The 25,837-nt window shown below is 44.5% G+C and overlaps 1 protein-coding gene across 3 annotated transcripts in view; it reads left to right on the plus strand.

The window, feature by feature from the left end:
* The first annotated feature begins 3,980 nt into the window (after positions 1-3,980).
* The window catches only part of PLBD1 (phospholipase B domain containing 1), a 51,390-nt gene continuing 29,533 nt past the window's right edge, over positions 3,981-25,837 (plus strand). The window contains exons 1-2 of one of the 3 annotated variants that reach the window (XM_039509453.1): positions 3,981-4,071; positions 23,913-24,132. In XM_039509453.1, coding sequence (XP_039365387.1) covers positions 23,939-24,132 — 194 coding nt within the window. In that variant the 5' untranslated portion in view covers positions 3,981-4,071; positions 23,913-23,938. Of the gene's footprint in view, positions 4,072-4,329; positions 4,592-21,761; positions 21,784-23,912; positions 24,133-25,837 lie in introns of those variants that run through there. The other 2 variants (XM_039509445.1, XM_039509463.1) reach the window with 2 other exon arrangements.

The raw sequence follows: 25,837 nt of genomic DNA on the forward strand, positions 1-25,837 counted from the left end.
GTCTGAAATATTAACAAAGATAATTACAACACATCCTCTACCCCCTGTCCCGATTTTGCTGCCTATCCACAAATCTTCATGGGCATGTCTGCACTCCCTGAATGTCCACACATTTCTGCAAGCTGGTATAATATACAGGCTATATGGCACCACTCTACTTGGTGGAATAGTTGACCTGCTTAAGTCTGTATAACCAAATCAACTCTAGTGACTAGATCACTCAGCACAGAAAAGGTCTAATGTTATTATATTAAACAGAGATTCTCCCTTAACTCAAGTGGCAAAGGACTATGTTTTTGGAGATAAATATTATGGGTTCCATCTCTGATGCCTTTCATGTACAGGTTAGCACACCCCATATGTGCAGCCACCAATGTATTATATGTACAGTCCCTGAATGTAGTTTTTATTAGACCTCTCCTCTCATGCATAGTTGGGGTCATTAATTCCTGTATAAGTCCTTTGATTTAAGTAGTTACACCACAGATGAATCAGTTGGCATGTGTTATTGTGTGTCTCCTGTCCACAAATTCCAGTCCTGTGCATTTCCTTTCCACATCTATCATGGCAAATTCATATTCATTTACCATCACTTAAAAATATGCACTCTGTTTCCAATTTGAGTTTGTCTAGCTTCAACTTCCAACCATTGGATCTTGTTATGTCTTTGTCTGCTAGATCAAAGTGCCCTCTACTATCAGAAATCTTCTCCCTTTCTGGTATTTCAATCCCAAATTTCTCCTGCTTCTTTTAAAAAGAAACTGCAAGGCATTGCATTCCAAATGGCTTAGTGAGGCATACTTCTGCCCCGAACTGGAGAAGATTTTGGTTGCACTTTTCACTTGCTCATTTGAAGTCATCTCACCAAATACAACCTACAGCTGTCTTTGATCAGAGTGAGAGCCTTGTGTTTTGGTTATGAGCATCTACATTTCCTCCTATTGAGTTTGTACAGCTGCACTTCCTGTTCATAACCACATTGCTTGTCTGTATTCCCTTTCCGTTTGTGCATGTGCCTGCAATCCCGCTGGCCATGTGCATCTCTGCATACATTCTGTGTGATGACATATCTTCATGGATTGAAGTCTGTGGTGGTGTTATGTAGCTCGATAGGTAATTGATTCCAAACATATCTCAGCACAACTAACGTTAGAACACAGTGGCTTCTTAAACATAATACCTTGCTATGGGTTTGATTAAAGTAAATGAGGAACAAATGAATATCCTGCACCCAAGGCAGCACTATAGGACCTTCACTTGGAGATGCTAGAAGATATAGGGAAACCAAAGGAAAGACTAAAATTTGACATGTTTTCCTGACTAATAGAACTGCAATAACCTCTTGTGTGACGATCTGAGAGAAATGCAGAGAGAGGTGTTGAAAGGAAAGAGCAGCTAGACTCAGAAGGTCCTTTATCACCCTGACGATAGTTCCAATCATGTTTAAAAACTTTTCTGCTATGACAATCAGCTGTAAATCACATATTGGAGCTAAATATAGATATATATTTAACTCATTTCAATATTCCTTCCTGGCCAGTAATGTCAAATGGAGAGAGCATGTGATAAAAGTGAATTTTTCATTTTATGTAGCATGTTTCATAAATGAAAAATCATGAAATATTTGTTTTCAGGCAAACCTAGCACTTATGCATTCAGCCTTAGACATTAGAACTCATTTTATTAAAGGAGGAATAGTTAGCCACCGCACTGGGGTTTATCCTCACCTCTTTTTAAGAAGTACCCTGGGATCTTCACCTTTCAACTAGACTAGCAACAAGGACAAAACAGTTTTGCACAAGGATGGTACAGGGCCGCCCAGAGAATTCAGGGGGCCTGAGGTCTTTGGCGGCGGGGGCCCCTGCCGCTGAATTGCCCAAGACCCGGCACTTCGGCAGCAGGTCCCGGGGTGGAAGGACCTCCCGCTGTGGGTCTTTGGGGCACTTCGGCAGCGGGTCCTGGAGTGGAAGGACCCCCGCCCCTGCCGCCAAATTGCATCCGCTCTGGGGGCCTGGGCCCCGCGAGAATTTTCTGGGGCCCTCGGAGCGAGTGAAGGACCCTGCTCCAGGGGCCCGAAAAACTCTTGTGGGGGGGCCCTGCGGGGCCCGGGGCCTGGGGCAAATTGCCCCACTTGCCCCCCCCCAGTGGTCCTGGGATGGTATATTTAGTAGCTGCATCCCTGCTACTGCTACAGCACTGCAATATGAGCTTTGGGCATGAGCCGAAGCCTTGGCGTGTGACTTGAACGACAGATCATCTGATATGAAAGAGCTACCACAAAGGTGCCACAAGTACTCCTGTTTTTTTTGCGGATACAGACTAACACGGCTGCTACTCTGAAACAAACTACAATGACAGCCTTTAAAAGAGTCCTGGTAAGAATGGCAATACTGGTTCAGACCAGTGGTCCATCTAGTGGCCAGTGTCAGATGCTTCAGATGGAGTGAACAGAACAGGGCAATTTATGATGTGATCCATCTCCTGACATTCTAGTGCCAGCTTCTAGCAGTTAGAGGTTTAGGGACTCCCAGAGAATGGGGTTGTGTCCCTGACCATTTTGACTAATAGCCATTGATGGACCTATCTTCCATGAATTTCTCTCTTTTTTAAACCCTGTTATACTTTAGACTGTCACAACATCCCCTGGCAACGAGTTCCACAAGTTGACTTTAAACCTCCTACCTCTTAATTTAATGGGGTGACCTCTGGTTTGTGTGTTATGCAAAGGCGTAACTAACACTTCCTTATTCACATTCTCCACACCGTTCATGATTTTATAGACCTCTATCATATTCCCTTCAGTTATCTCTTTTCTAAGATGAACAGTCCCAGTCTTTTTAATCTCTTCTCACATGGAAGTTGTTCCATACCCCTGATAATTTATGTTGCTCTTCTCTATACTTTTTCCAATTCTAATATATATTTTTTGAAATGGGGGCAATAAGAACTGCATGCAGTATTCAAGGTGTGGGCATACCATGAATCAACAGCTGCTTTAGAACATCAGGAGGAATACCCAAAATAGGACAAGAAATCTACATGGCCTACAAGTAATCTGGACTGCAGGGGGCAAAAGAGGGATGCTGCTGCTTTATCATCTTGCCTTTTGAGACATGAGTGTGTTCAACATATTTTTTCAGCAGCATAAGGAACTGGTCTTTCTTTGATGAAAAATGTGTGGTCTCAAGAATGGCCTCATTCTTGTAATAAATACATAGTTTTATTGAGTGCTTTTCTGACAAACAGCCACTTTGTGATTCTTGAACACACCTAAAAAGAACAGGAACCTGGAAGCTGTTGGTTAAAATGGCACCAGTTGGAACTAGGCACTATGGGCCATTGGCTGAAGCAGCAAGTCAGAGGCATAACAGCATGACCCCCGCAACATACAGGAAATTGCTGCTGTGATGAACCTGCCTCTGGCAGGAAGAGCAAGGATTTAGGAGTGGAAGACAAGCATCCATAGGGGAAGCTGAAGAGAGGCCAGCCCTGATCCCAGCCGTGGGAAGAATGGTATAGAGAAGGGGTTCTCAACTTTTTCTTCCTGAGGCCCCTCAAATGCAATAAAAATTCCTTGGCCCACCTGTGTCACAATTGTTTTTCTGCATATCCAGTAGCTTAAAAGCCAGAGCTGGCATTAGGGGATAGCAAGAAGGACAACTGCCTGGAGCCCCATACCACAGGGGGCCCTGTGAAGCTTTGTTGTGCAGACTGTGGCATCAGCCCTGCACCACGGGGCTCAGGCTTTGGCTTTCTGCTCTGGGCTCCAGCGATTCCAATGCCAGTCCTGCTCTCTGGTTTATTTTGATGGACCCCCTGAAACCTGCTCATGGCCCCCCAAAGGGGCACCAGACCCCAGATGGTGTAGACAATAGAGCATGGGGGGAAGCAGGGGAGACTAAAGCCCGGTCATCTTGGTTCATTTCCCCACGTCAGAGGCTTCCCCTGTGCCCTTGGGCAAGTGGATTCACCCTGTACCCAGCTCCCACCTGTAAAATAGGAGTAGTTCCGGCCCCTGTGAGGATAAGTCCCTTGCTGAGCCTCAGGGCTGAGGACCCCACCAGCACCTAGGTAGAGAGACATGACTGTGGGCAGGGGCTGGTGGGTGGCGCAGCCCTGGGGCTCTTGCCGCGCTGAGGGGCTCGTGTGGGTGGGTTCTGCGGGGCACGAGGGCAGCAAGCCAGGGGGGCGGCAGTGCCTGCCCAGCCCCGGTGTTTGGCGGGAAATGCTGGCGACGTGGGCTCGGGAGCGTCCAGGTGCCGCTGCCGCCCGCCCCCTCTACGGCGGCGCCGTGTCCCCCGGGCCAAGCCCCGCGACCAAGGCAGAGCCCGGGCGGGAGGGCGGCCCCCGGGCAGAGGGGGCCTGGGGAGTCTGTACTCTGTAGCCGCCCCCCAGCACAGGGCTCGGCGGACGGGGCGTGAGCCGGACCCGGGAGGAGGCGGGGGCAGCGGCGGGACCTGCCCTGAGCAGTCCCTAGCTTCCCCAAGTCCCGCAGCCGCCCGGCCGGGACACGCGGGGAGCAGCATGGCCCGACTCCGCCACGCAGGCTGCTGCTGGGGGCTCATCCTCCTGTGGGCGGCGGCCCGAGCAGGTGAGAGCGGCCCCCTGGCGACAGACAGACACCGGCGCTGCCCCGGGGGACAGGCAGACCGACCCCCTCGGGCAGGGGGTAGAGAGCGAGGGAGACAGCACACAACCCCCAGGGGGATGGACAGAGAGACAGACACGGGGCCGTCTGGGGCCAGACACTGCAGCCCCCACAGCCTGTCGGGCGGGGAGCCCCCGGCTTGGAGTCTGTGCCAGGCACCCAGGGTGGCTTCCCAGCGCCGTGACAGACAGACAGACCCCCGCAGGGCTCCCCCTCCACACCCTGAGCGCAGCGCGGCCTCGCCGGGCAAAGGGCTGATCAGTTCCATGGCTCTGCCTGGCTGAGCTCGTCCCTCTGGATCTGCAGCGAGTTACGTTGTATCAGAAAGGCAGCCGGAGCTGGTTGTGCCTGTCACTGACCTGACCATAGCTACAAACCCTTCTTGCTGCTTGCGGAGTTACTCCTCTCAATCTTCTTATTTTCCAAAGTAAACCCTTCAAAGTGGAAGCAGGTGCCAATTCAGTGATTGTGTTGTGCACCAGGCCCATTCCCTAGTGAGCCGATAACTATGACCCTTGCTGCCCAGAAGGATCAGTGGAGTTGAATTGGCATGAAGTCCAGGGTCTGGCCACGATAGGGATGTTTGAGGCAGCCGGCACACATTATAAAGGGATTTAAAACAAACTTCCCCTTGGTCAAGCCCTTCAGTTCTGGTAGGAACTAATGATAGCTAAGTGGTAGTAAGAAAAGATGCAGCACTGCTTCCAGAGCAGGTCATGCCCTGCAGTCAAGAGGAAAGTCAGTACAAAAAGGTTTATTTAGATGCCTATATTTCCTTGTGTATAGCTATCATACCCAGTGGAGGATAGTGTTTGTAGGCAGGGAATATTATAGTAAAGAATATGATACAGTGTTACAATTTGTAACTTTAATTAATTTTAAAGTTCTGATTTGTGAGTGTATAATAAATATTGTCCTTTTAGCCTCAGAAGTGTCACATATATTACAGATCTGGTGTTTTGTGTCTGTATATTAACTTATTGCCTCCTGCTTGTTGCTTTTACTGTGCTCAGTGGGAAAATATCAGGTTATTTTTAAGAAGTTCCTTGTCTATATTACAAAGAAGAGAAGAGATCCTGCACAGAGCTGCTTTTCATTTTATATCTGCATAAGATATTTGTAGCAAAAGTTGTAAGGTTAAAATTAGGTTAATTTAATATCTAAAGGTGCTGTAGCACTTTCAAACTTCTTCATGGATTTCATTGATTTTTCTGCCTCCATTTTATTCTATCTATTGTCACCACACTTCAAAGCCAAGGGTTGGATTTAACTGATCTGTACATTTTTGGTGGCCCCACAATTTTCTGTAGAACTGGAGCTTCTATTTTAAAAATTAATTTCCCACCTATTTTATTTGAGAAACCTTGCAGATATGAATGAATGCTGTGGGTCTAATTGGATGCAGCTAGAAAAAATAGTCCTGAGAAGTGTGAACAGTCCTATTAAGCTCAATGGAAATATGAAACATAGTGATGAGAACAGTAGGGATTATTCAGCAACTGGAAGGAAGGAGGAAAGAGAAACTAAAAGGAAAGACTGTAAAAGAAGGGAGGGAGAGACTGATGGAGAATAACGTAGAGGACAGTGAAAGGGAGGCCATGGCTGTGGAGGGATAGTGAGGAGAGAAGGAGGAAGTTAAGGCAAATAGCCATTGTATACAAAATACTATCCAGAGTTCAAATTTGCAAGAAGTAGTCTTACATCTCCCCCAGCATGGGAACAATAGAAATATATCAGGGTAGGAGACAGGAACTCCTACCTGATCTTCTCCCAGCTGTTGCTGGGGTTCGCAGGAACCTGGCTTTACCACACATTTTCCAGAATCGTCTTAAATTAGTTTCTTTCTTGCCACAGAACAGTAAAAAAAATCAAGACACTTTTGCTATAAAATGGATGAGAGTCCAATTTTGTGGGAGGGATGGCGATGGGAAGAGAGGTGAAGCTGTCCTACCTTATCTCAAAGACCTATATTTAAAAGAACATGTATTATTACATTTGTGTGATTCAGCAGTCAATGGAAAGGTAAGGAAACTCAAAAAGAAACTTGAGATATGGTGAAAGTGTTATAGCCAATATCTGACTGCCTCAACAGCTTTGAACTGCAGTGTAGGCAGTGACTACAGAATTACCGAGTAGCTAGTAGAGCTGGTCAAATTGTTGTTTGAACAGTAAATATAGGCCTTTTTTTTTTAAAAGTGACTTGTCTAAATAGAACATGGATTTTTTATGAATTGGTTCACTATTCAATATGGGTTGAAGTAGTTTGATAAATTTCACTCCACAATTTGAGTGCTGTTTATAGGGAGTATTCAACTGATTACTCTGTATTTGAAATTAGTGATTTAAGATCTCTGATTAGCTATGTCACTTAAATCAGCTGGTATTGTTTTTGTTCCCTTTTTTGGGTGACACAACTGTTTTTGACAAACTTCTGTACAAACAAAACTCAACTGGTATGCAGGGGCTGCGGAAAGCCATTTAAAGTGTGTGTGGACCTCTTAGGCATCCCCCAAGAGCTTGATTCCCCTGGCCCATGAACCCCTATGCCCAACCCCTCAAAATTTGAGTGAGCGGCCTTGAGACCTGGTGCATGGGGTTGTAGTACCACTTAGGTTTGGCCTGGCCAAAAAAGTGGTGAGACTGGGGCCCCGGTGCCCCTAGCTCCGCAGTTTATGCTTGTATGTATGTTTGTGAAAATCATGCCTGGAAGATTCAAAATGCAATACATAATTCACATGGGGTTTGAATGTTCCCCCCCGTCACACCTTCCCACCATTTGCACATATCAAGTGGTGAGATGAGATATCTTGCTTTGACATGATAGTCCGGGGGGAATAAACATGAGTTTGGGCCAGTAATTAAGTCTCCTACTGGAAGAAGGAAAACCCAAGTAGTGTATATCCAAATAAAACAGAAGGTTTGTTCCTTAATTTGGAAAGGATTAGGTTTCTTCTCTAATATATGTACAGTATAAGGAACTCTATAAACAAGTACTAGAGATTTAACATTTGATACATATTTCAATCTTAAATGTACTTTTGAAAGAGTGTAAACTTCCTATTTTGGGGGAGGGGGTTTCTGAAATCTTATTAGGCAGATAGTAAAAGCAGTATCAAAATACAAATAAAAAAATGGAAAAACACCATAAGTTCCTCACTGTGGTTGAATTGAAATATGAAGCTTGACATCTAACCATTGAGCAATGTGTTTGTGGGCTGAAAATGAAAGAGGTACAAATATGTACAAGTTCTTCATTTGTGGTTGCCAAGCTGTGCAGAAATTATTTTCATGGAAATGGTAGGCACGGTGTTGTACAATTAATCCTTTGCATTACCCCACCTAATTTATACTGTCCATTAAACTTAATTGTGGATACTTTTTGTAATTAAAATGTACTATTTAGTATATTCAAAGCACACCCAACACCTACTTACTACACTGAGGACTAAGCCTGCTAACTTGGGCAAAAAATACTGGTGTTATCGCTCCCCCAAAGTTGCAACTCCTGCAGTTTTAAGGAATAAATCCGTTGTTTAGTATGTCTAATTTTAAGATAAGGTCCATCATTTAATAAGCTTTTTAAAATATGTAAATCTAACCTATGACTGGCTGAGCAGAAAGAAAAAAAAATAGTAATTAAGCAACACTTGAAGAATTGTACTGGTATTATGAGATGTGCCAAATGGTATTTGAGTAGCTGTGGAGCTGGTTGAATGCTGGGGGGAAAAAAGTCTTTAACTTATTTGATGAACATTAATTACATTTGTCAAATAACATTTACTGAATACTGTTCGACCTGCTTTCTTGGCTTTTCTCCCTACTTACTTTTATTTCTTATAGTAGATTGTGATTTTTTTCTGGACATCATCAGCAGTGTGTGTCTCCTCTTTTCCTTCATTCTCCCTCAATCTGTTCTCTCCTTATTTCTCTTCATTGTATGCTCCACTGTCTATCATGCATTGTATATCTCTTCTTTTTTCTACACCACCAAATAAAAGAGCATCTCATTTTTAGCATATCCCATTAATCTCTCCCTCTCTCTCATTCTGACTCCCATATCTAGCCACATATGCAGACACAGGGTTTGGGAATTTTACCACCAACTGATAACAGAGGACCACTACCTACCAGACACAGACCAATTCAAAGATGGGTAATGGCTTCCACTGTCTAGGGTATCACCAAATGAAAGGCAAACACTATTTAGCTTTGGGGGAATGGGAGGGTGCTAGGATTAATACTAGAGTGCTGTCTCTGGATCTTTCCTTGGGGAAAGCAATCTTTCATATCAGCCTCCAGCCAGTATGTATTTGCTAAATTTGAAGTCTCCTCCTAACCCTCAATGACTACTGGAAGGGAGGAGTCATATTCTTGTTTCATTTGCTTTCCCACCCCCATAGTGTCTTGGCTGCTGTAGAGTGCGGTAGGAGGTGTCTCCACAAACTACCCTGTCCGCAGGGTTTTTTTTTGACTCATCCTCAGTGAATAGCTCCAATGTTTGCCTCTGATTGCCACTCAGACCTTCCCAAGCAGCAGCAGAACAGAAACTGACCCAATTATTATCAATGTCACTGCTGTAATTCAGAATCCTGTGGACTGCAGTGGACACTGACAAGACAGTGGCACTGTGTATCAGCAGCCGTGGCACTGAAACTGTTTGCATCAGTTACACTTGGTTCCTATTTATCTTTGCAAATACCATGTGTAGAAATTTTAATTTTTTATTTATTTTTAAAACACTGTAGAAGTTAATATTCACCTGGGAAAGATTCCAGGTCTCCCTGGCAAGTTTTCTCAAGTCCTGTGTATGCCATTGATTTTTATAGAAGGTTTATTAATGTGACAAAGGTTCAGAAGAACTATAATTGCAAGGTCCATCACAATGTGTCAGTTCTGTGTGTTTGCTTACAGAGTGAAATGCTAGTAGTATAGAAAAATTGGAATGGTCTATTTGTTCAAAAAGTTTGGATTATATTGTGATGTAAGTTTATGTAAGTGCATTCAGACCTTGCTAGTTTCATGTGTTTAGAAGTGTTACAAGGCAGAGCTAAGGCTGAATAGGCTGGCTGCAAGCCAGGTGGAGTGAGTTAAGAAGGACTGGGTGGATCCCTTAAATGTACTTTTTCAGACTCTAGTAGTAGTGTTTGGGTTTTTTAAAAAGTATAATATTGTTTTTGGAAGTTAGCCGGACTCTGCTGAAACAAACTTAACTTTGTATTGAATGGAGATTTTTGTTGGGAATTTACTTCATTTAAAAAAAAAATCAAAGACGGAAAACAAACAGCAAAAGTTTAAACTGGGTTGGCTAATAAGGCCTGTGAGAGGAGAGCACTTTTCTGGCAGTTCTTGTGAGCATATCAAAGCTTGTCTCCCCTTCTGCAGATTGTAGTAAGTCATAGAAGGGGAGGGGTGAGTTGGGGATGGAAGAAGAGAATTATACCTGCTTGGAGTGTGAGAGTAGTGGATGACAGAGGGGGACAGTCTTCTATTCACACTGAAAACTTTATGTACTTTAAAGATTTTTATATTTAGAAAATGTTAGTGTCTAGTTTTTAAAAACCTCCAGCTTTCTCCATTCCATACCTACTTTTGATGCCCCCCTTTTGTGCTCCCAGAGTCTACACACATGCCTGCACATACATGCATACCTTCTCTCCTTAATAATAAGATTGAACAGTTAATTAGCTCTTTTCATCCGTAGTTCAAAGCAGTTCTTCACAAAGCCTCTTTCCTCTCTCATTGCCCCTTGCCCCCATTTTGAGACCAGGGAGTACAGCTCTCCATGGCTCCTACAAATCCTACCCTTTCATGCTTTCCCCCGGTCTCCTGCCCTCAACCTTATCCATGCATCCCCTAGTTTAGGCTCCGGAACCCATGCAGTCAGCAGCAGGTCGGATTATACTTACAAACATTTAAAAATAAATTGAAAGCCTACTGTAATAGCCTCAAAGACAGCTCTGTACCAGTGTGGCCCTGAATGCAGCCATGGATTACAAGAAGGGAGGGCGTAAAGCAAAATAATGCATCTTGCCATTTTGAAGCACCTCTGCACAGACTGTTTCTCCACCTAAGTCTAACTGATTGGGAGTCAGGATCAGGTTTTACTTCAAAGTGTTGATTTTTTTTTTTTAAAGGCAAAACAGCAAACAGTTGGTTTGCTTCAAGGAAGAGAACATCTTGCAACATGCAAATCCTCTAATTACTAAATTAATCCTTCAGTGTAAGAACAATAATTAACTTCTTTAGTTGTTCTTGGTTGCTTCCCATTTATTCACTAGGTTAAGGAGGAATAGAGTACTTGCTGTCCTTCCTTCCAGTTTTCCACTTCCTCCTCTTTGTATCCCTGTTCTTATACACTCCTAGTTAATGCTTGTCCTACCTACTGAAGCACTGACCCCATCACATAAGCTATTTATTTTATAAATCTTTACAAGTTCTCCACTAACTCTTCCTCTCCTCCATCCCTCAAAAAACAAAAAACAAAACAAAACAAATAACCCAAATTGAAAGATTCTACTCTTCAACAAGGCCAACAAAATAAATATATACATCTGGAGTTTGTAGGCCAAGTCATTTTGGAGATATGATTAATCAAAACAGTCTTAAGAAATTTCTCATCGCTGGGTAAAAATGGTTCTGGGTTGTGACATTCAGGGTATTAGCTTTTTTGAGTAAGGGTATGTCTACACTACCAGAGTAGTTCTATTTTACTTAACTTGAATTTGTGGAACCGACCTTACAAAGTCGAACATGTGTATCCACACTAAGGACAGTAATTCGACTTTGTGAGTCCACACTAACAGGGCAAGCATCGACATTGGAAGCGGTGCACTATGGGCAGCTATGCCACAGTTCCCGCAGTCCCCGCTGCCCATTGGAATTCTGGGTCGAGCCCCCAATGCCTGCTGGGGGAAAATATGTGTCGACTGTCGACATTCAACGGTCACTCCCGCCCTCCCTCCATGAAAGCACCGGCGGGAAATCTGTTCGCGCACTTTTCTGGTCAGTGACAGCGCAGACGCCACAGCACTGCGAGCATGGAGCCCGCTGCGATCATCGCTGCAGTTATGGCCGTTGTCAACTCCTCGCACCTTATCGTCCACCTTTTTCACAGTCAGATGCTGAGAAATCGGGCGAGGAGGCTCCGGCAGCGCGGTGAGGACATCAAGTGTGAGAGTGGCACAGACCTCTCACAAAGCACGGGACCCCACGCCGTGGACATCATGGTGGCAATGGGTCATGTTCATGCTGTGGAACGGCGATTCTGGGCCCGGGAAACAAGCACGGACTGGTGGGACCGCATAGTGCTGCAGGTCTGGGATGAATCACAGTGGCTGCGAAACTTTCGCATGCGTAAGGGCACTTTCCTTGAACTGTGTGACTTGCTGTCCCCTGCCCTGAAGCGCAAGGACACCCGGATGCAAGCAGCCCTGACTGTGCAGAAGCGAGTGGCCATAGCCCTCTGGAAACTTGCAACGCCAGACAGCTACCAGTCAGTAGCGAACCACTTTGGCGTGGGCAAATCTACCATAGGGGTTGCTGTGATGCAAGTTGCCAACGCAATCGTTGAACCTGGGAAACGTTCAGGTCATCATAGATGGCTTCGCCGCGATGGGATTCCCAAACTGCGGTGGGGCTATAGATGGAACTCACATCCCTATCCTGGGACCGGACCACTAGGCCAGCCAGTATATTAACCGAAAGGGCTACTTTTCAATGGTGCTGCAAGCACTGGTGGACCATAGGGGACGTTTTACCAACATCAACGTCGGATGGCCGGGCAAGGTTCATGACGCGCGTGTTTTCAGGAACTCTGGTCTGTTTAGATGCCTGCAGAAAGGTACTTTCTTCCTGGACCACAAAATAACTGTTGGGGATGTGGAGATGCCTACAGTGATCCTCGGGGACCCAGCCTACCCGCTAATGCCCTGGCTCATGAAGCCCTATACAGGCGCCATGGACAGTGACAAAGAACTCTTCAACTACCGGCTGAGCAAGTGCAGAATGGTGGTGGAGTGTGCTTTCAGATGTCTCAAGGGGAGATGGAGAAGTTTACTGACTCGCTCTGATCTCAGCGAAACCAATATCCCCATTGTTATTTCAGCTTGCTGTGTGCGCCACAATCTCTGTGAGAGCAAGGGGGAGACCTTTATGGCGGGATGGGAGGTTGAGGCACATAGCCTGGCTGATGATTACGCCCAGCCAGACAGCCGTGCGATTAGAAGAGCCCAGCGGGAAGCGCTGTGCATCCGGGAGGCTTTGAAAGCTAGGGTCCTTAGTGAGCAGGGTAACCTGTGACTATTAAGTTTGTTTACAGAGAAGCTGAACCTGCCCCCGTTTTTTTACCCAGTTAATGTTGACTATCCTCTGCAGTTACATACCCCGTTCACGCCGTTCACCCCCTTCCAACACACGTTTAAAAATAAAATACATGGAACTTTGTTAATTAACACCGTTTTCTTCAGTACTGATTTCGCGGTAAAGGGTTAAAACTGGGACGCAGACTGTGGTGGGTAGGGTGTGTAGTGCTGCAAAGACCGCTTCTAAACTCAAGGAATGACAGGCTCCTGCTCCTAGAGTGGTGCGTGGTGGCGGGCTGGTTGTTTCAACGGAGCCTGCCACCCCTCCTTCTCGGGACTCTGTGTGGGGGGGCTATGTGACTTTGTGGCGGGGGAGGATGGTTACAGATCAGCTGCTGCGTGGCTCTGTGATCCAGGAGAAGGACCGCTGCATAAGATCTCTAACCACCCTCCCCCGCCACAAAGTCACATAGCACCCCCCCCACAGAACATGAAAACCACCTCCCAGACTGACCAGGGTGCCTAGTGACTGCTCTGTGTGTGTGACCTGCTGCTGAACCTGCCCCCGTGTCTGTACCCTGGTAAAGGTGACTGACCTGTCCAATTACCAACCCCCTTCCCCCCTTGAAACACAGTCTCCTCTAAAAGAACATGACAGAAACAGTAATTAACAGAAAAGTCTTTTTTATTATCACCTAGACAGTTAGGGGATGAAACTGGGATGGGGGCTTGGGTGAGGCAGGAAGGAAAGGACTTCTCAAAATTTAGGGAATGAGAGCTTTTTGTTAATTGAGCACTCTGCAGGGGTGGAGTGACAGTTTTCACGGCCCCTGGCGCCCCTCCTTCTTGTTACTTTGGGTGAGGGGGGTATGGGACTTTGTGGCGGGGGAGGGCGGTTACAGATACACTGCAGTGGGGCTCTGTCCTCCTGCCTGCGGTCCTGCAGAACATCCACAAGGCGCCGGAGCGTGTCCGTTTGCTCCCTCATTAGTCCAAGCAGCGTTTGAGTCGCCTGCTGGTCTTCCTGCCGCCACCTGTCCTCCCGTTCGCTGTGTGAGCGCTGGTACTGAGACATGTTCTCCCTCCACTGGGTCTGCTGTGCCGCCTCGGCTCGGGAGCAGCCCATAAGTTCAGAGAACATCTCGTCCCGTGTCCTTTTCTTTCGCCGCCTAATCTGCGCCAGCCTCTGTGAGGGGGATGCCGGGGCAGGTCGGGAAACAGTCGCAGCTGTGTGATGGGAAAAAGGGAGTGAATTCCTTACAAAGATACATTTTTGCGAACAATGAACACAGTCTAGTCTGTCTCTGTGGACAAGACCATGCACAGCACCTACCTCATGCGCACTCAGAACGAGTTCGAATTTTCGGCCTTCGCATTCATTGCCTGGGGTCTTGCACTGGAGATCAGACAAGCGGGGCAGAACAGCAGAATTCATGGAGCAGGCACACATGGTAAGCCGTAGACTTTTGGCTGCTTAAAACTTAATGTATAGCAGTGCCCTCCTTTCACGCTCAAAGCAATGGTCATAGCGTTTGCAAGTTCCTGCTGCCGGCAATCCGGAAGGCATGAACTCTGCCCCTGTTCCACCCCCTCGTGGCTGTCCCCGGGAAAGATCCCTGTATGCTGCCCCTCTACCACCTCCACCACGTGGCTGTAAACTGACGCTTATTGTTATGTAAAGGAACAGTCAAGCATTCCCAATACTAACATTACCCTAATTCAAAGCAGAACGCCCTGAGCAAGATCACCCTGAGGAGGATCACTGACAGAGATAGAGACCGCATGCTGCGTGAAAGCCAGCACAAACCAGGGGCCTATGCCGCCATGCTCGTCGAGGCAATGCTCCCAGAGTACCTGCTGATAGCCTGGTGCGGAAAAGTGTCCTACCACGGAGGACCCAATAAGGCCGCTCTCCCCAGGAACCTCCTGCGGAGGCTTTTCGATTACCTCCAGGAGAGCTTCGTGGAGATCTCCCAAGAGGATTTCTGTTCTATCCCCATATATATTGACCTTCTTTTCACATAGTTAATATTCCTGCTCTGTTAAAAATAAATGTTTACATGTTTAAAGCACGTACCGACAGATCCTGATTCAGGGTCCGGGTTAACGGCTGAGGAGGGTTGGTAGGGGATCTCAGTGAGGGTGATGAAGAGATCCTGGCTGTCGGGAAAATCAGCGTTGTAAGCGCTGTCGACTGCCTCGTCCTCATCTGCTTCCTCATCTTCCCCGTCTGTGAACATCTCCGAGGAACCGGCCGTCGACACTATCCCATCGTCAGAGTCCACGGTCAGTGGTGGGGTAGTGGTGGCGGCCGCACCTAGAATGGAATGCAGTGCCTCGTAGAAGCGGCATGTCTGGGGCTGGGATCCGGAGCGTCTGTTTGCTGCTTTGATCTTTTGGTAGCCTTGTCTCAGGTCCTTGATTTTCACGTGGCACTGCGTTGTATCCCGGCTGTATCCTGTGTCTGTCATGGCTTTGGAGACCTTCTCGTAGGTCTTTGCATTCTGTTTTTTGGAGCGCAGCTCTGAAAGCACAGACTCATCGCCCCACACAGCGATCAGATCCAAGACTTCCTGGTCAGTCCATGCTGGGGCCTTCTTTCTATTCTGAGATTGCCTGGACTCCTCTGCTGGAGAGCTCTGCATCGCTGCCAGTGCTGCTGAGCTCGCCACGATGTCCAAACAGGAAATGAGATTCAAACTGGCCAGACAGGAAAAGGAATTCAAATTTTCCTGGGGCATTTCCTGTGTGGCTGGTCAGAGCATCCGAGCTCGGACTGCTGTCCAGAGCGTCAACAGAGTGGTGCACTGTGGGATAGCTCCCGGAGCTATTAGTGTTGAATTCCATCCACACCTAGCCTAATTCGACATGGCCATGTCGAATTTAGCGCTACTCCCCTCGTCGGGGAGGAGTACAGAAATCGAACTAAAGAGACCTGTATGTCGAACTAAATAGCTTCGTTGTGTGGACGGGTGCAGGGTTAATTCGATTTAACGCTGCTAAATTCGACATAACCTCCTAGTGTAGACCAGGCCTAAAATGTGCTTTGGGGAGCAGGCTGGAAGTCAGACTTCTAATTGGAAGCTAGTTTTTACCTTAGTGATGGAGATACTAGTGCTGCTCTGTATTGGACCTGTTGTACCATCTGTTTTCAGGAGAATCTGGCTTGTACTGCTGTTTATTAACTCTTGTTCTCTCCCCCTTCGTTACCCTTCACTGCTACATGGTCAGTTTTTGTGAACTCAGCTTGCAGCAGAGTGGATAAAAATCAATGAGTTTTTTAAAAAAACAAACAAAAAAACCCTCAATTTCTTTTAATTTAAATTGGATTTTTTTGATCAAATACTTTTTGAGGAAAAAACCTATCTAAAGATATTTTAAATTAAGATTAAAGCTCAAAGATATCTCATCATGGAATAGGGATTATAAATTCTAATTCTGTAGTATGAGACAATATATTCATGTAATGTTTAAGAAAAGTTTTGTAAATGAGTTCCAATAGTTCATGGATTAGGGACCCAATCTTATGAGGTTCCAGGGGCTTCTGTATAGATTATTTAGATTAATTATCTATCTACCCAATAGGACTTAGTTCTCAGACTAGAAGATACCATCAGTGATCCTTAGTTTTGCAGTTCTCAAACTGGATTTGTGTCTCCAGAGATAACATGCTTGTTAATAGCAAAAATGTTTTTAAATAAATAGTATGTAGAGATGAGAAATAACAGACCTCAACCCTATCGTCCCTCCGCAAATTTGTGTACACAGAGTCAATCCCTTACCTCTCTCTAAAAGTGCAAAGTTTCAAAAAGTTCAATGAACAGAAGATTGTTGGGGGCGGAATAAATCTGGACAAGGAGAAAAAGTCTGGAGATAAATGTGAGAAGGGAGGGCCAAGCAGTAGAAACAAAAGTGAAACTGTTTGAGCAGAATATTCCAGAAGTTTTGAGGTCTTTCTGAATGTAGCCTTCACTGATTTGAGATCTATCATGCCATTCTCTAGAAGGGAAAACCTATAATGGCAGCAGGCCGTAAAAGAGACCCAGTTTGGGAATATTTTAATGAAGTTCCTCTACTTGTGGGTAAGACAGGCACGCGTGCAAAATGCAAACAGTGCAATAAAGAAATGCAAGGCCTGATCGCCCAAATGAAACAACATCATGAGAAGTGTTCCTTCTCAGGAGGAAGCTGCGTTGAAGATGTCTGAACATGCAGGATCTTCAGGTTGGTAAACTTTTTTATTTCGTACTTTCTTAAGGACTGCCTGTCTTTCTTCTGGACTATTCTTGAATTCTCATCTTTGAGCAAAAAATATAGTTGTTATTCTATGGTACTATCATTTTAGATACAATTGTGATAAAAAATAAATAGCTGAAATAGGCAGATCTTCCTTTTACAATTTCACCTTTAAAGTAGTAATGAGTGTCAGTGACTGCAATGAGTAATACTCAATGAGCAGTACGTTAATAATAATTAAATAACTGCATTGACTTATTTTGTTTAAGAGAATCCATCCTCAACATATAGGATTCTGAAGACTATCCACTTTCAAAATCACCATCATTTTCTATAATTTCAGAGTTATCTGTCAATGATAAGGTTTCAGTCACATCAGGTATGTCACATAGCCACAGTATACCACCTGTAGCAAAAAGAAGAAAAAATCTCCATCATCCAGAAACAACCATAGATAAGTTTGTGATAAGAACCAGCAGATTACAAAAAGATGTAATTGATGAAAAATTTCCCAGTTTTTTTATGCAACAAACTCTCCTTTCCATATTATTGAGAACCCCACACTTCATTAACATGGTTCAGTCATTAAGACCAGGATACAGTCCACCCAAAAGAGCAGATGTCTCAGGCAAATTGCTGGATAAAGTGTATGAAAAAGAAATTGAGCAGTGTGCAAAAGGTCTAGAGGGTGAAATTGTTAACCTGAGTCTTGATGGGTGGAGCAATGTCCACAATGATCCTGTTGTATGTGCTTCTGTGACAACAGAAGAAGGGAACGTCTTCCTTACAGAAACAATTGATACATCAGGAAATACACACACAGCAGAATATTTACAAGAAGTAGCAGTAAAAGCTATAACAAACTGTTAAAAAAAATTCAATTGTCTAGGACGCAGCTTGGTCACAGACAATGCTGCACATGTATCCAAGATGAGAAGAAATTATTTAGAAGAGAGTGAAAAGAGTCCCAACCTAATAATATATGGTTGCAGTGCTCATTTGGTGCACCTCCTAGCCAAAGACTTCAGTGTTCCAGAAATAAAGGCTAATGTTGTTGAAACTGCAAAATACTTCCGTAACAACCACTATGCAGCAGCTGCTCTGAAAAAAGTGGGAGGAACCAAGCTAACTCTCCCACAAGACGTGTGATGGAACTCAGTAGTGCACTGTTTTGAGCAATATATCAAGAACTGGCCTAATCTGGTGACAGTTTGTGAACAAAATCGTGAAAAAAATAGATGGCACTGTCACAGCCAAAGTTCTCAACATTAGGCTTAAGAGAAATGTTGAACACATGCTGAGTACCCTGAAGACTATTTCTGTAGCCTTGAACAAAATGCAGGGAAATAGCTGTTTTATTGCTGATGCTGTTGAATTTGGAAGGAACTGAGTGAGATCTTACAAAGAGAAATATGCAATGACAGAGTTAAATTACAAGCATTAAAAAAACAAATGGGACAAGCACTATCTCCAGCTCAATTTCTTGCAAATATTCTCAGTACCAGGGTCAAACCTTAACTGCTGAAGAAGAGGAGTTGGCTATGACATGGACATCCAGGAATCATCCCTCCATAATGCCAACTATAATAAACTTCAGAGCTAAGCGTGAACCATTCAAGAAATATGTTTGCTGATGATGTTTTAAAGAAAGTCACATCAATGAACTGGTGGAAGTCACTTAAGCACTTGGATTCAGAGACTGTTGAAGTGATAATCTCACTTTTAACAGCAGTAGCTGCTTCTGCTGGCATAGAAAGAATATTTTGTTTCTTTGGACTAATTCATTCCAAATTGAGAAATCGTTTTGGACCTGAAAAAGCAGGAAAGCTTGTTTTTCTTTTCCAGATTATGAACAAACAGGAAAATGAAGGTGAAGATGACTGAGTTAGCTGCAGAATCCAATATTTTAAGTTTCTCATGTTGACCTGGGTGACATAGTCGATTTAATTTTTGATTTAAAAAATATATATTTCATTTAACTATTTTAGTTAAAAACAATTTTAACAAAAACAAACCTGATTTTAAAAAATGTGAATGTTTAACTAAATTCAAAAATTGATATGCTTGTTTTGTTAAAATATTATATGTTTGCTGTTAAAGAAAAACATCCAAAATACATAATGTTGTGTTAGTTAAATAAAACAACTTAAATATATATCTGGTGATGTTCTCCTCCTAATACAGCATGGCAAGAAAATCCTCCAAATATTAATGATTAACCTGTTGAACTGGAGATAATTCACCTCCCAGTGACTTCATAAATATCTGCTTCAATTACCTTTGGTAAATGAAATAACCAATCATTCATTTTCTGATATAGCTGTAAAACTAATCTGAAAAGCTTTCAAAATAAATCACTTTAAAATGTATAGTGTGTACCTTCTAAAAATGAAACCCTACATCTATCTCTGAGTTGTGAAGAATATGTATTAAGGTTATAACAACCAACAAGAATGCACTTTTATGTAGAAATCCATGATTAAATTGAGTCTTCCTGACTAGTGATTTAAATCATGATTTAAACCAGTTTGATTTAATCAAATTAAATCAAATCCACCCTGGCTTGCAGGGATTGTTTGTAACTCTTTTTGGCAACACCTGCTTACCAGCCTGATGAAACCAGCTCTTGTTTTCCTGGTCGTTCAGCCCGTGTGAATCTCACCTGACAATGGGGCAGTAGAGCTACATTATGTATTACCAGATGAAAACTAAGGAGATTTAAACTTTCTTCTCTGCAATATGTGCTTGAAGAAATGTCAAGCCTTTCATGTCTCAAAGCACCCTCTATTTAGCCTCCATCCACACTAGTCAAGCAACACCTTTTAAAACATTTACCCCAACTGCTATTTGAGAGGGAGTACTGGAGTGGTTCCTTTCCCAAATATACATATTTGCATTTTGTTTGTGTGTTACACCCAAAGTACCTGATATGCACAGAACTCCTGTAGCACTGAGTCTGGAAAAAGAGAAATTTAGTTCACTGGCAAATAATAACCAGAGCTGGACTTTAAATATTGATTCAAGAGAGCTATATCGCTTATGTAGCTGAGCATTATGAACACTGACATGATGAGAAACAGTTACTGCTCTGTCTCACTGAACACTAGACTAGCCAAGAAAGTGTTTCTGATTGTAAAGTTACAGCCTTTTAAAGTAATAAACGCTGAAGTAAAAATAATGAAAACTGCCTTTAAGCAACTGAGTTATCACAGTGTCAGAAGTGCTTGAGCAAGAGCTTAGCAACTCACAAAATATTTTTTTTAATTGAAAAACTTCATTGCTTATGATGGAAAAAAATTACTTCTTAACAGGATATTTTAAGGCACTAAGCAAAATGAGTGCATTTTGAAATCAAGCTAGGTATCCAATCATGAATGCCATTATCTACTGCCTTTGCAAAGCATTAGATATTGTGCTGATACTCATATATTAGTTATTTTTACGGTGCCAATCATCATAGTATGAATGCTAAATACGGTGAGATTCTCAGGGTTGTCCATGCTGCATTCATCTCTGTGCTTGGCAGGTTTCTTAGTGTGTTTCTTTTATTTTTCTCTCCTCTGTTTCCCCTTGTCTTCAGTTCGTGCAGGAAACCTTTTGCACAAAGGTGAGTCATGTATTTTGTTCTGAAAATTCAGCCTTGGGCTTAATCTTATCTCTTCTAGAATAAGGTTCCATGGTCAGTAACCTTTGACCAAAAATGCCTTGTCTGTAGCTCTTGCAAGTTTTGTCCTTGGCACCATTAGCTGTATTGACCTAGAGGAATGCAGGCAGTGTTTCCCACTCTCACATATGTATCATAAGTAACACAAATTTGGCCCTTGCTGGAGCCAGTCTTACTTATGAGGTTGTAGTAAGTGCAGGCCCTGATAAAGGCCCGGCCTGAGGCCTAAAGTAATGGTCAAGACTTTGCTAACATAAAGCAAAGTTAAGCTGTGAGCCAGAGGCAGGCCCTGCTCACAGAAGCAAGGAAAGGGCTGATGCTGCAAGAAGATACGTACCTAAAAGGTACTGAACACTAGATATCAGAACATTCACATACTTGCACATTCCACACAGATAACAAAGAACAGGCTGACCCATCCCAATGACAGGGGCAAAAGGGTAATATGATGGATAGAGTTGTTTTGATCGAACCAACATGTACAAGGCAGAGGCGGCACCTTAATATGTAGAGGGGTTGTACCGTGCTACGTAGAAAGGTTGCACCTCAGTACGTCAGGTGTGATGTGTAACTTGTTTGTATCTGTGTATAAGAATGCATCCCTGGGGCGGTGTCTTTGTCCGGCTGAGGGGGCAGTGGAAAGTCCCTCCACTGACTGAGCAGGGTCCATTGCCAAGAGGCACTTTCTCGTAGTATGCCCGGTAGACTAAGTAATCTACGAGGAACTGCCATTGTGTCCAAGGTCGCAATAAACCTAGTCGACGTGACTTTGCATCTTACTGGACTCTGTGGTTATTGGGGGTTCTCGTCGGGTCTGCTGTGTCAGCTATCTGCGCAGAGCTGGGGCAGCACACAGAGGGAACACACACACGCAGCCGAGTGATATCAACAAGGAGAAAGCAGAGCACCACACCGGTACCACTCTGACAACAGAGGTGAGAGGCTTATCCTTCAAATGATTTTTTTCAGGCTGTCTGGAGAAAACCCCCTTTGATAGATTGCCTTCCCCCATGTCCTCACCTCCTGGGGAGTTTGTTTGTTTGTACAGTCACTCAATGACAGCTGCGGTAGGAGACTTGCAAAACACTTCTCTCCTCAGGAGCCAAGAAGGTTTTGGAGGAGGAGAAGAGAGCAGCCAATACTATTTACTCAAGAGAGAAAGGGGAGGAGAGAACAAAAATTACCCAGCAGCTCAGGGTATACTGCTCCCTCCCTTCTTGTGAAAAATGGGTCAGTCTTCTCTCTGCTCCTCTATCCTCCCCTTTCCTCTTCTATAATGCTCCTATACCAGGCCTGGGATGGAGGAGAAGGTGGCCCTCTTGGAGTTGCCCTCTCCCAAGGCCTGCAAGGGGGTGTTTGTGAAGATCCACTGGAGCTGCCCCACTCCCAGGTGTGTGGAGTTGATCTGTAAATGGGATAAGTATGAGGACTGGGGATTTGGCACAAAATAAGTTGTTTTGGGGTTGAGAGTGCAATGTTGATGTGGGGGCTGGGACATAAAATTACTTGTGATGGCCAAAATTGTATTTCTTACTGTAAATTGGCAATGTGAATTGACACACATATTGGAGGCGGACAGGGGAAGTTAAAGTCAGAACACAGCTCAGTAATCATTACAATAAAATAATAAAAAAAAAAACCTTACAATTTATGAGACAACCTCATAATTTTGGGGGTTCTGACTCCTGATTTTTGAACTTTTGGCGTTTGCAGTACTATGCAGGTGTCTTGATGGGTTGTGAATGGACACCTGATGTTATCAGGTCCCATGTCAGTGAGGGCTGAAAGATGAAGACTGGGATTTTCAAAAGTATTTGGCATTGGTCTTTTGCCATTGACTTCCTACAAGAGCAGAGTTAGGCTAATTCTGAGCACTTTTTGAAAATGCCAGCTGAAGACCAGTATTTTGAATTGGTAGAATAAGTGAATAGGGACAGATCATGGAACAACACTGTGATTTGCTCTTGGCATCTTTTCCTGTATTCTGTACAGTTGAGTTTCTGTGCTGCCTTCACCTTCAACCTCTGATCCAGCGATTTAGAATAGTCCAGTCCAGGGGTGGGCAAACTACGGCCCGTGGGCCAGACGTGGCCCACAGGACTATCCTGCCCAGCCCCCGAGCTCCTGGCCCAGGAGGCTAGTCCCCAGCCCCTCCCCTGCTCTTCACCCTCGCCCACAACGTTGGCTCGCTCGCTCCGCCGCCGGCACAGTGCTCTGGGTGGCGGGGCTGTGAGCTCCTGGGGCAGTGCAGCTGCAGAGCCCGGTCTGACCCAGTCTCTGTGCTGCATGGTGGCGGTGGCAGTGGCAGCGTGGCCCGGTTCCAGCTGGGAGGCACAATGGTAGCGCTGCCAGCCACTGGTTCTCCTGGCAGCACGGTAAGGGCACAGGGAGCAGGGGGGGTTGGATAGAGGGCAGGGGAATTCAGGGTGGTGGTCAGGGGGCAGGGATATGGGATGGAGGTCGAGGGGGGGGAAACCGGGTTGAATGGGGTCATCATCAACTGTTTGTAAATTGCTTTCAATATCTCTTATTGTAGGATTTCTTCTGGGTCAGGTACGGGAGCATCTTTTTTTCTATATCAGGACTCAGTTGTGGCTGATGCTATGTGTTGAAAAGATTATGGACATAGTTTCCTGCAAGTGATATAGCATTAGCTGCTTCTCCCCATCTCTGCCCTGCCAATGAGCCTGACTTTAGCTCTGTTCCTCAAGGGTCATCTCTAGGCCTGAGTAGGTAGTCTGGTTTTTGCACCTTTTCATTTTTTTCCCCCTTTAAGATTGTGAGCAGAGGTGTCAGATATGGTGAGCCAACCAGTCTGTCCAGTTGTCTGTTACTTAAGTCAGCAAACAGGCATCTGATGATAATTATTCTAGGTCATTAATTATAGATTGAAACTAGTGACCTAGAATTGGTTGGCTGCATAAACTTCACTACCAACTGTCTGATCCATTTAGTTCTCCACAAGGGATAGGGTATCTCAGTGGAATGAGGTCCTAACACTTCTTATTGCTGGAGACATGTAATACAACGTTCTAACTTTCTCCTCCTTGGTTCTTGTTTGCAGAAATCCGCTATGCAACTGTATATTGGATGAAAACTGAGAAAACAATCCAGGTCAAAGATGTATTGGACAGGAATGGAGATGCCTATGGCTTTTACAATGACACCATACAATCAACAGGGTGGGGGATTCTGGAGATCAGAGCAGGCTATGGGAGTCAGTCCATAGGCAATGAACGCCTCATGTATGCAGCTGGCTTTTTGGAGGGCTATCTCACAGCTCCGTAAGTACTTTTCAAGTTAGCTTACTCCGTAAATACCTCATTTCAGTGCATGATACTGCCAGCTATTTCTTCAGGTCTCTTTTCTCCCTCTCTATTTTGATGCATATAAGTTAACTATAATATTAACATTTATCACCTTTCATCCAAAGATTTCAAAGTTAGTTTGTTTTTTAACAAAGAGTCTCACAACAGCTTGGAGAGAGAGATGAGTATTAAACCTATTTTACTGATAAGGAATTGAACCACAGAGCTTAAGAAACTTTTCTAAAATCCAACAATTGGAATGCAAGCCAGGAGTCCTGTCTCACATTTAAATAATCTAAATAGACCGGCATGCTAAAGGAGCACATAGGGAGTTCTGTGTTTCAGAAAACTATGAAAAAAAAATGAGGTGCTGATGCTCTTTTACTATATATCCCTTCTTACTGTGTGTTTTTTTAATGACTTACAAATAAAGGAGAATCAGCACTTCATCCCTCCCCCCCCGGGACACATACACACCCCTCCACTCGTAAAGGAAAATAATTTGGCTATTCCTGTGTTCATTTAGTACCCTGGACACTGATTAAAATGAGGACAATTTTTTTTTTTAGCATTGCGCCCAAAACTGTGCATTACCTGGTACTATGGGGAGGCAAGAAGGGGGAAAGTAGTTTATTTTCTCATTTATTTCAATGGAACATGATAGGCCCCGGAGAGCAAACTTGAAACTTCAAATATCATTGGTCAAAGGTCTCTCTGGTACGTTCTCACCGAGCCGGCATCCTGTCAGTGATGCTCCTCTTGATTTAAAGAGGTAAATTGAAATTCTCCTTTGGAGTGTACCTTGAGATTCTCAGTGCGGTTTCATGATTCCCTACATTTTGTCCTAGGTAGAATAGAAAAGCTTTAACTTAATCTAATGAGCTGATTACTGCTTCAGTATGACACCATTATAAAGCATGAAAGACTTAGACGTTTCATTAAATATCAGAAGGCAATTAAAAAAAATCACTTGAGTCCCTGAACTCCTTCCTCCCTTGTGTGCTCTGATTTGTGCAAGGAGGCAGGGCCTCTCAAGAAGCTACAAGTCCCTGATTCTGCACTGGCTTGGTCAGTGAGCAGCCTAGAGATGCCACTGGTGTAAAGTTTGCCCTATGTTGCTGGACATTCACTGGGTGTGGCAGATAGAGGGGTCTGTCAGGGGGCTGGTTACAACTCCTTGATTACTTGCCCTGGCCCAAGCACTTATTAGAGCAGCCTGGGAGCTTCTCTAACTTGCTTATCTGGCTATCATCCCCAAGGGACCATCTGCCAGCTGGAGTGGGTTGCACTCTGGCCATTCCCCTTCCCTGTCCCCAGCATGCCCCTTCCGCTGGGGACTGAAGGGGAGGACTATGTAGGGGCCCACTCTGCTTGTTTTCTGCCTACTGGGGGAATCCCCAGAAGGGGAGTCATGGTGCGTCTCTGTTTCCTTTGTGATGCCTGAGTGGTACAATGGGAGCAGAGCAGAGATGAAAGTTTTCTGCTTACAAGGGACGTAAGTGGTGCATAGGCTCTCTGCACAGGAATGTATTTCACCCTCAGAGAGGAACTGTGAATAAGGCCTGCAGATCTTGCAAACCTATTCCTCCCAGTGAGGGTTGCCCTCTTGGTGAAATGACCTAGGATTGTCGCAGGCTTTAACAGAAAGAAGTCTGGCCTTGTGACAAGTGCTCAGTATTAT

This window comes from Mauremys reevesii, linkage group 1 (genome assembly GCF_016161935.1).
Source record: "Mauremys reevesii isolate NIE-2019 linkage group 1, ASM1616193v1, whole genome shotgun sequence".
In the NCBI taxonomy this organism is placed as follows: Eukaryota; Metazoa; Chordata; order Testudines; family Geoemydidae; genus Mauremys; species Mauremys reevesii.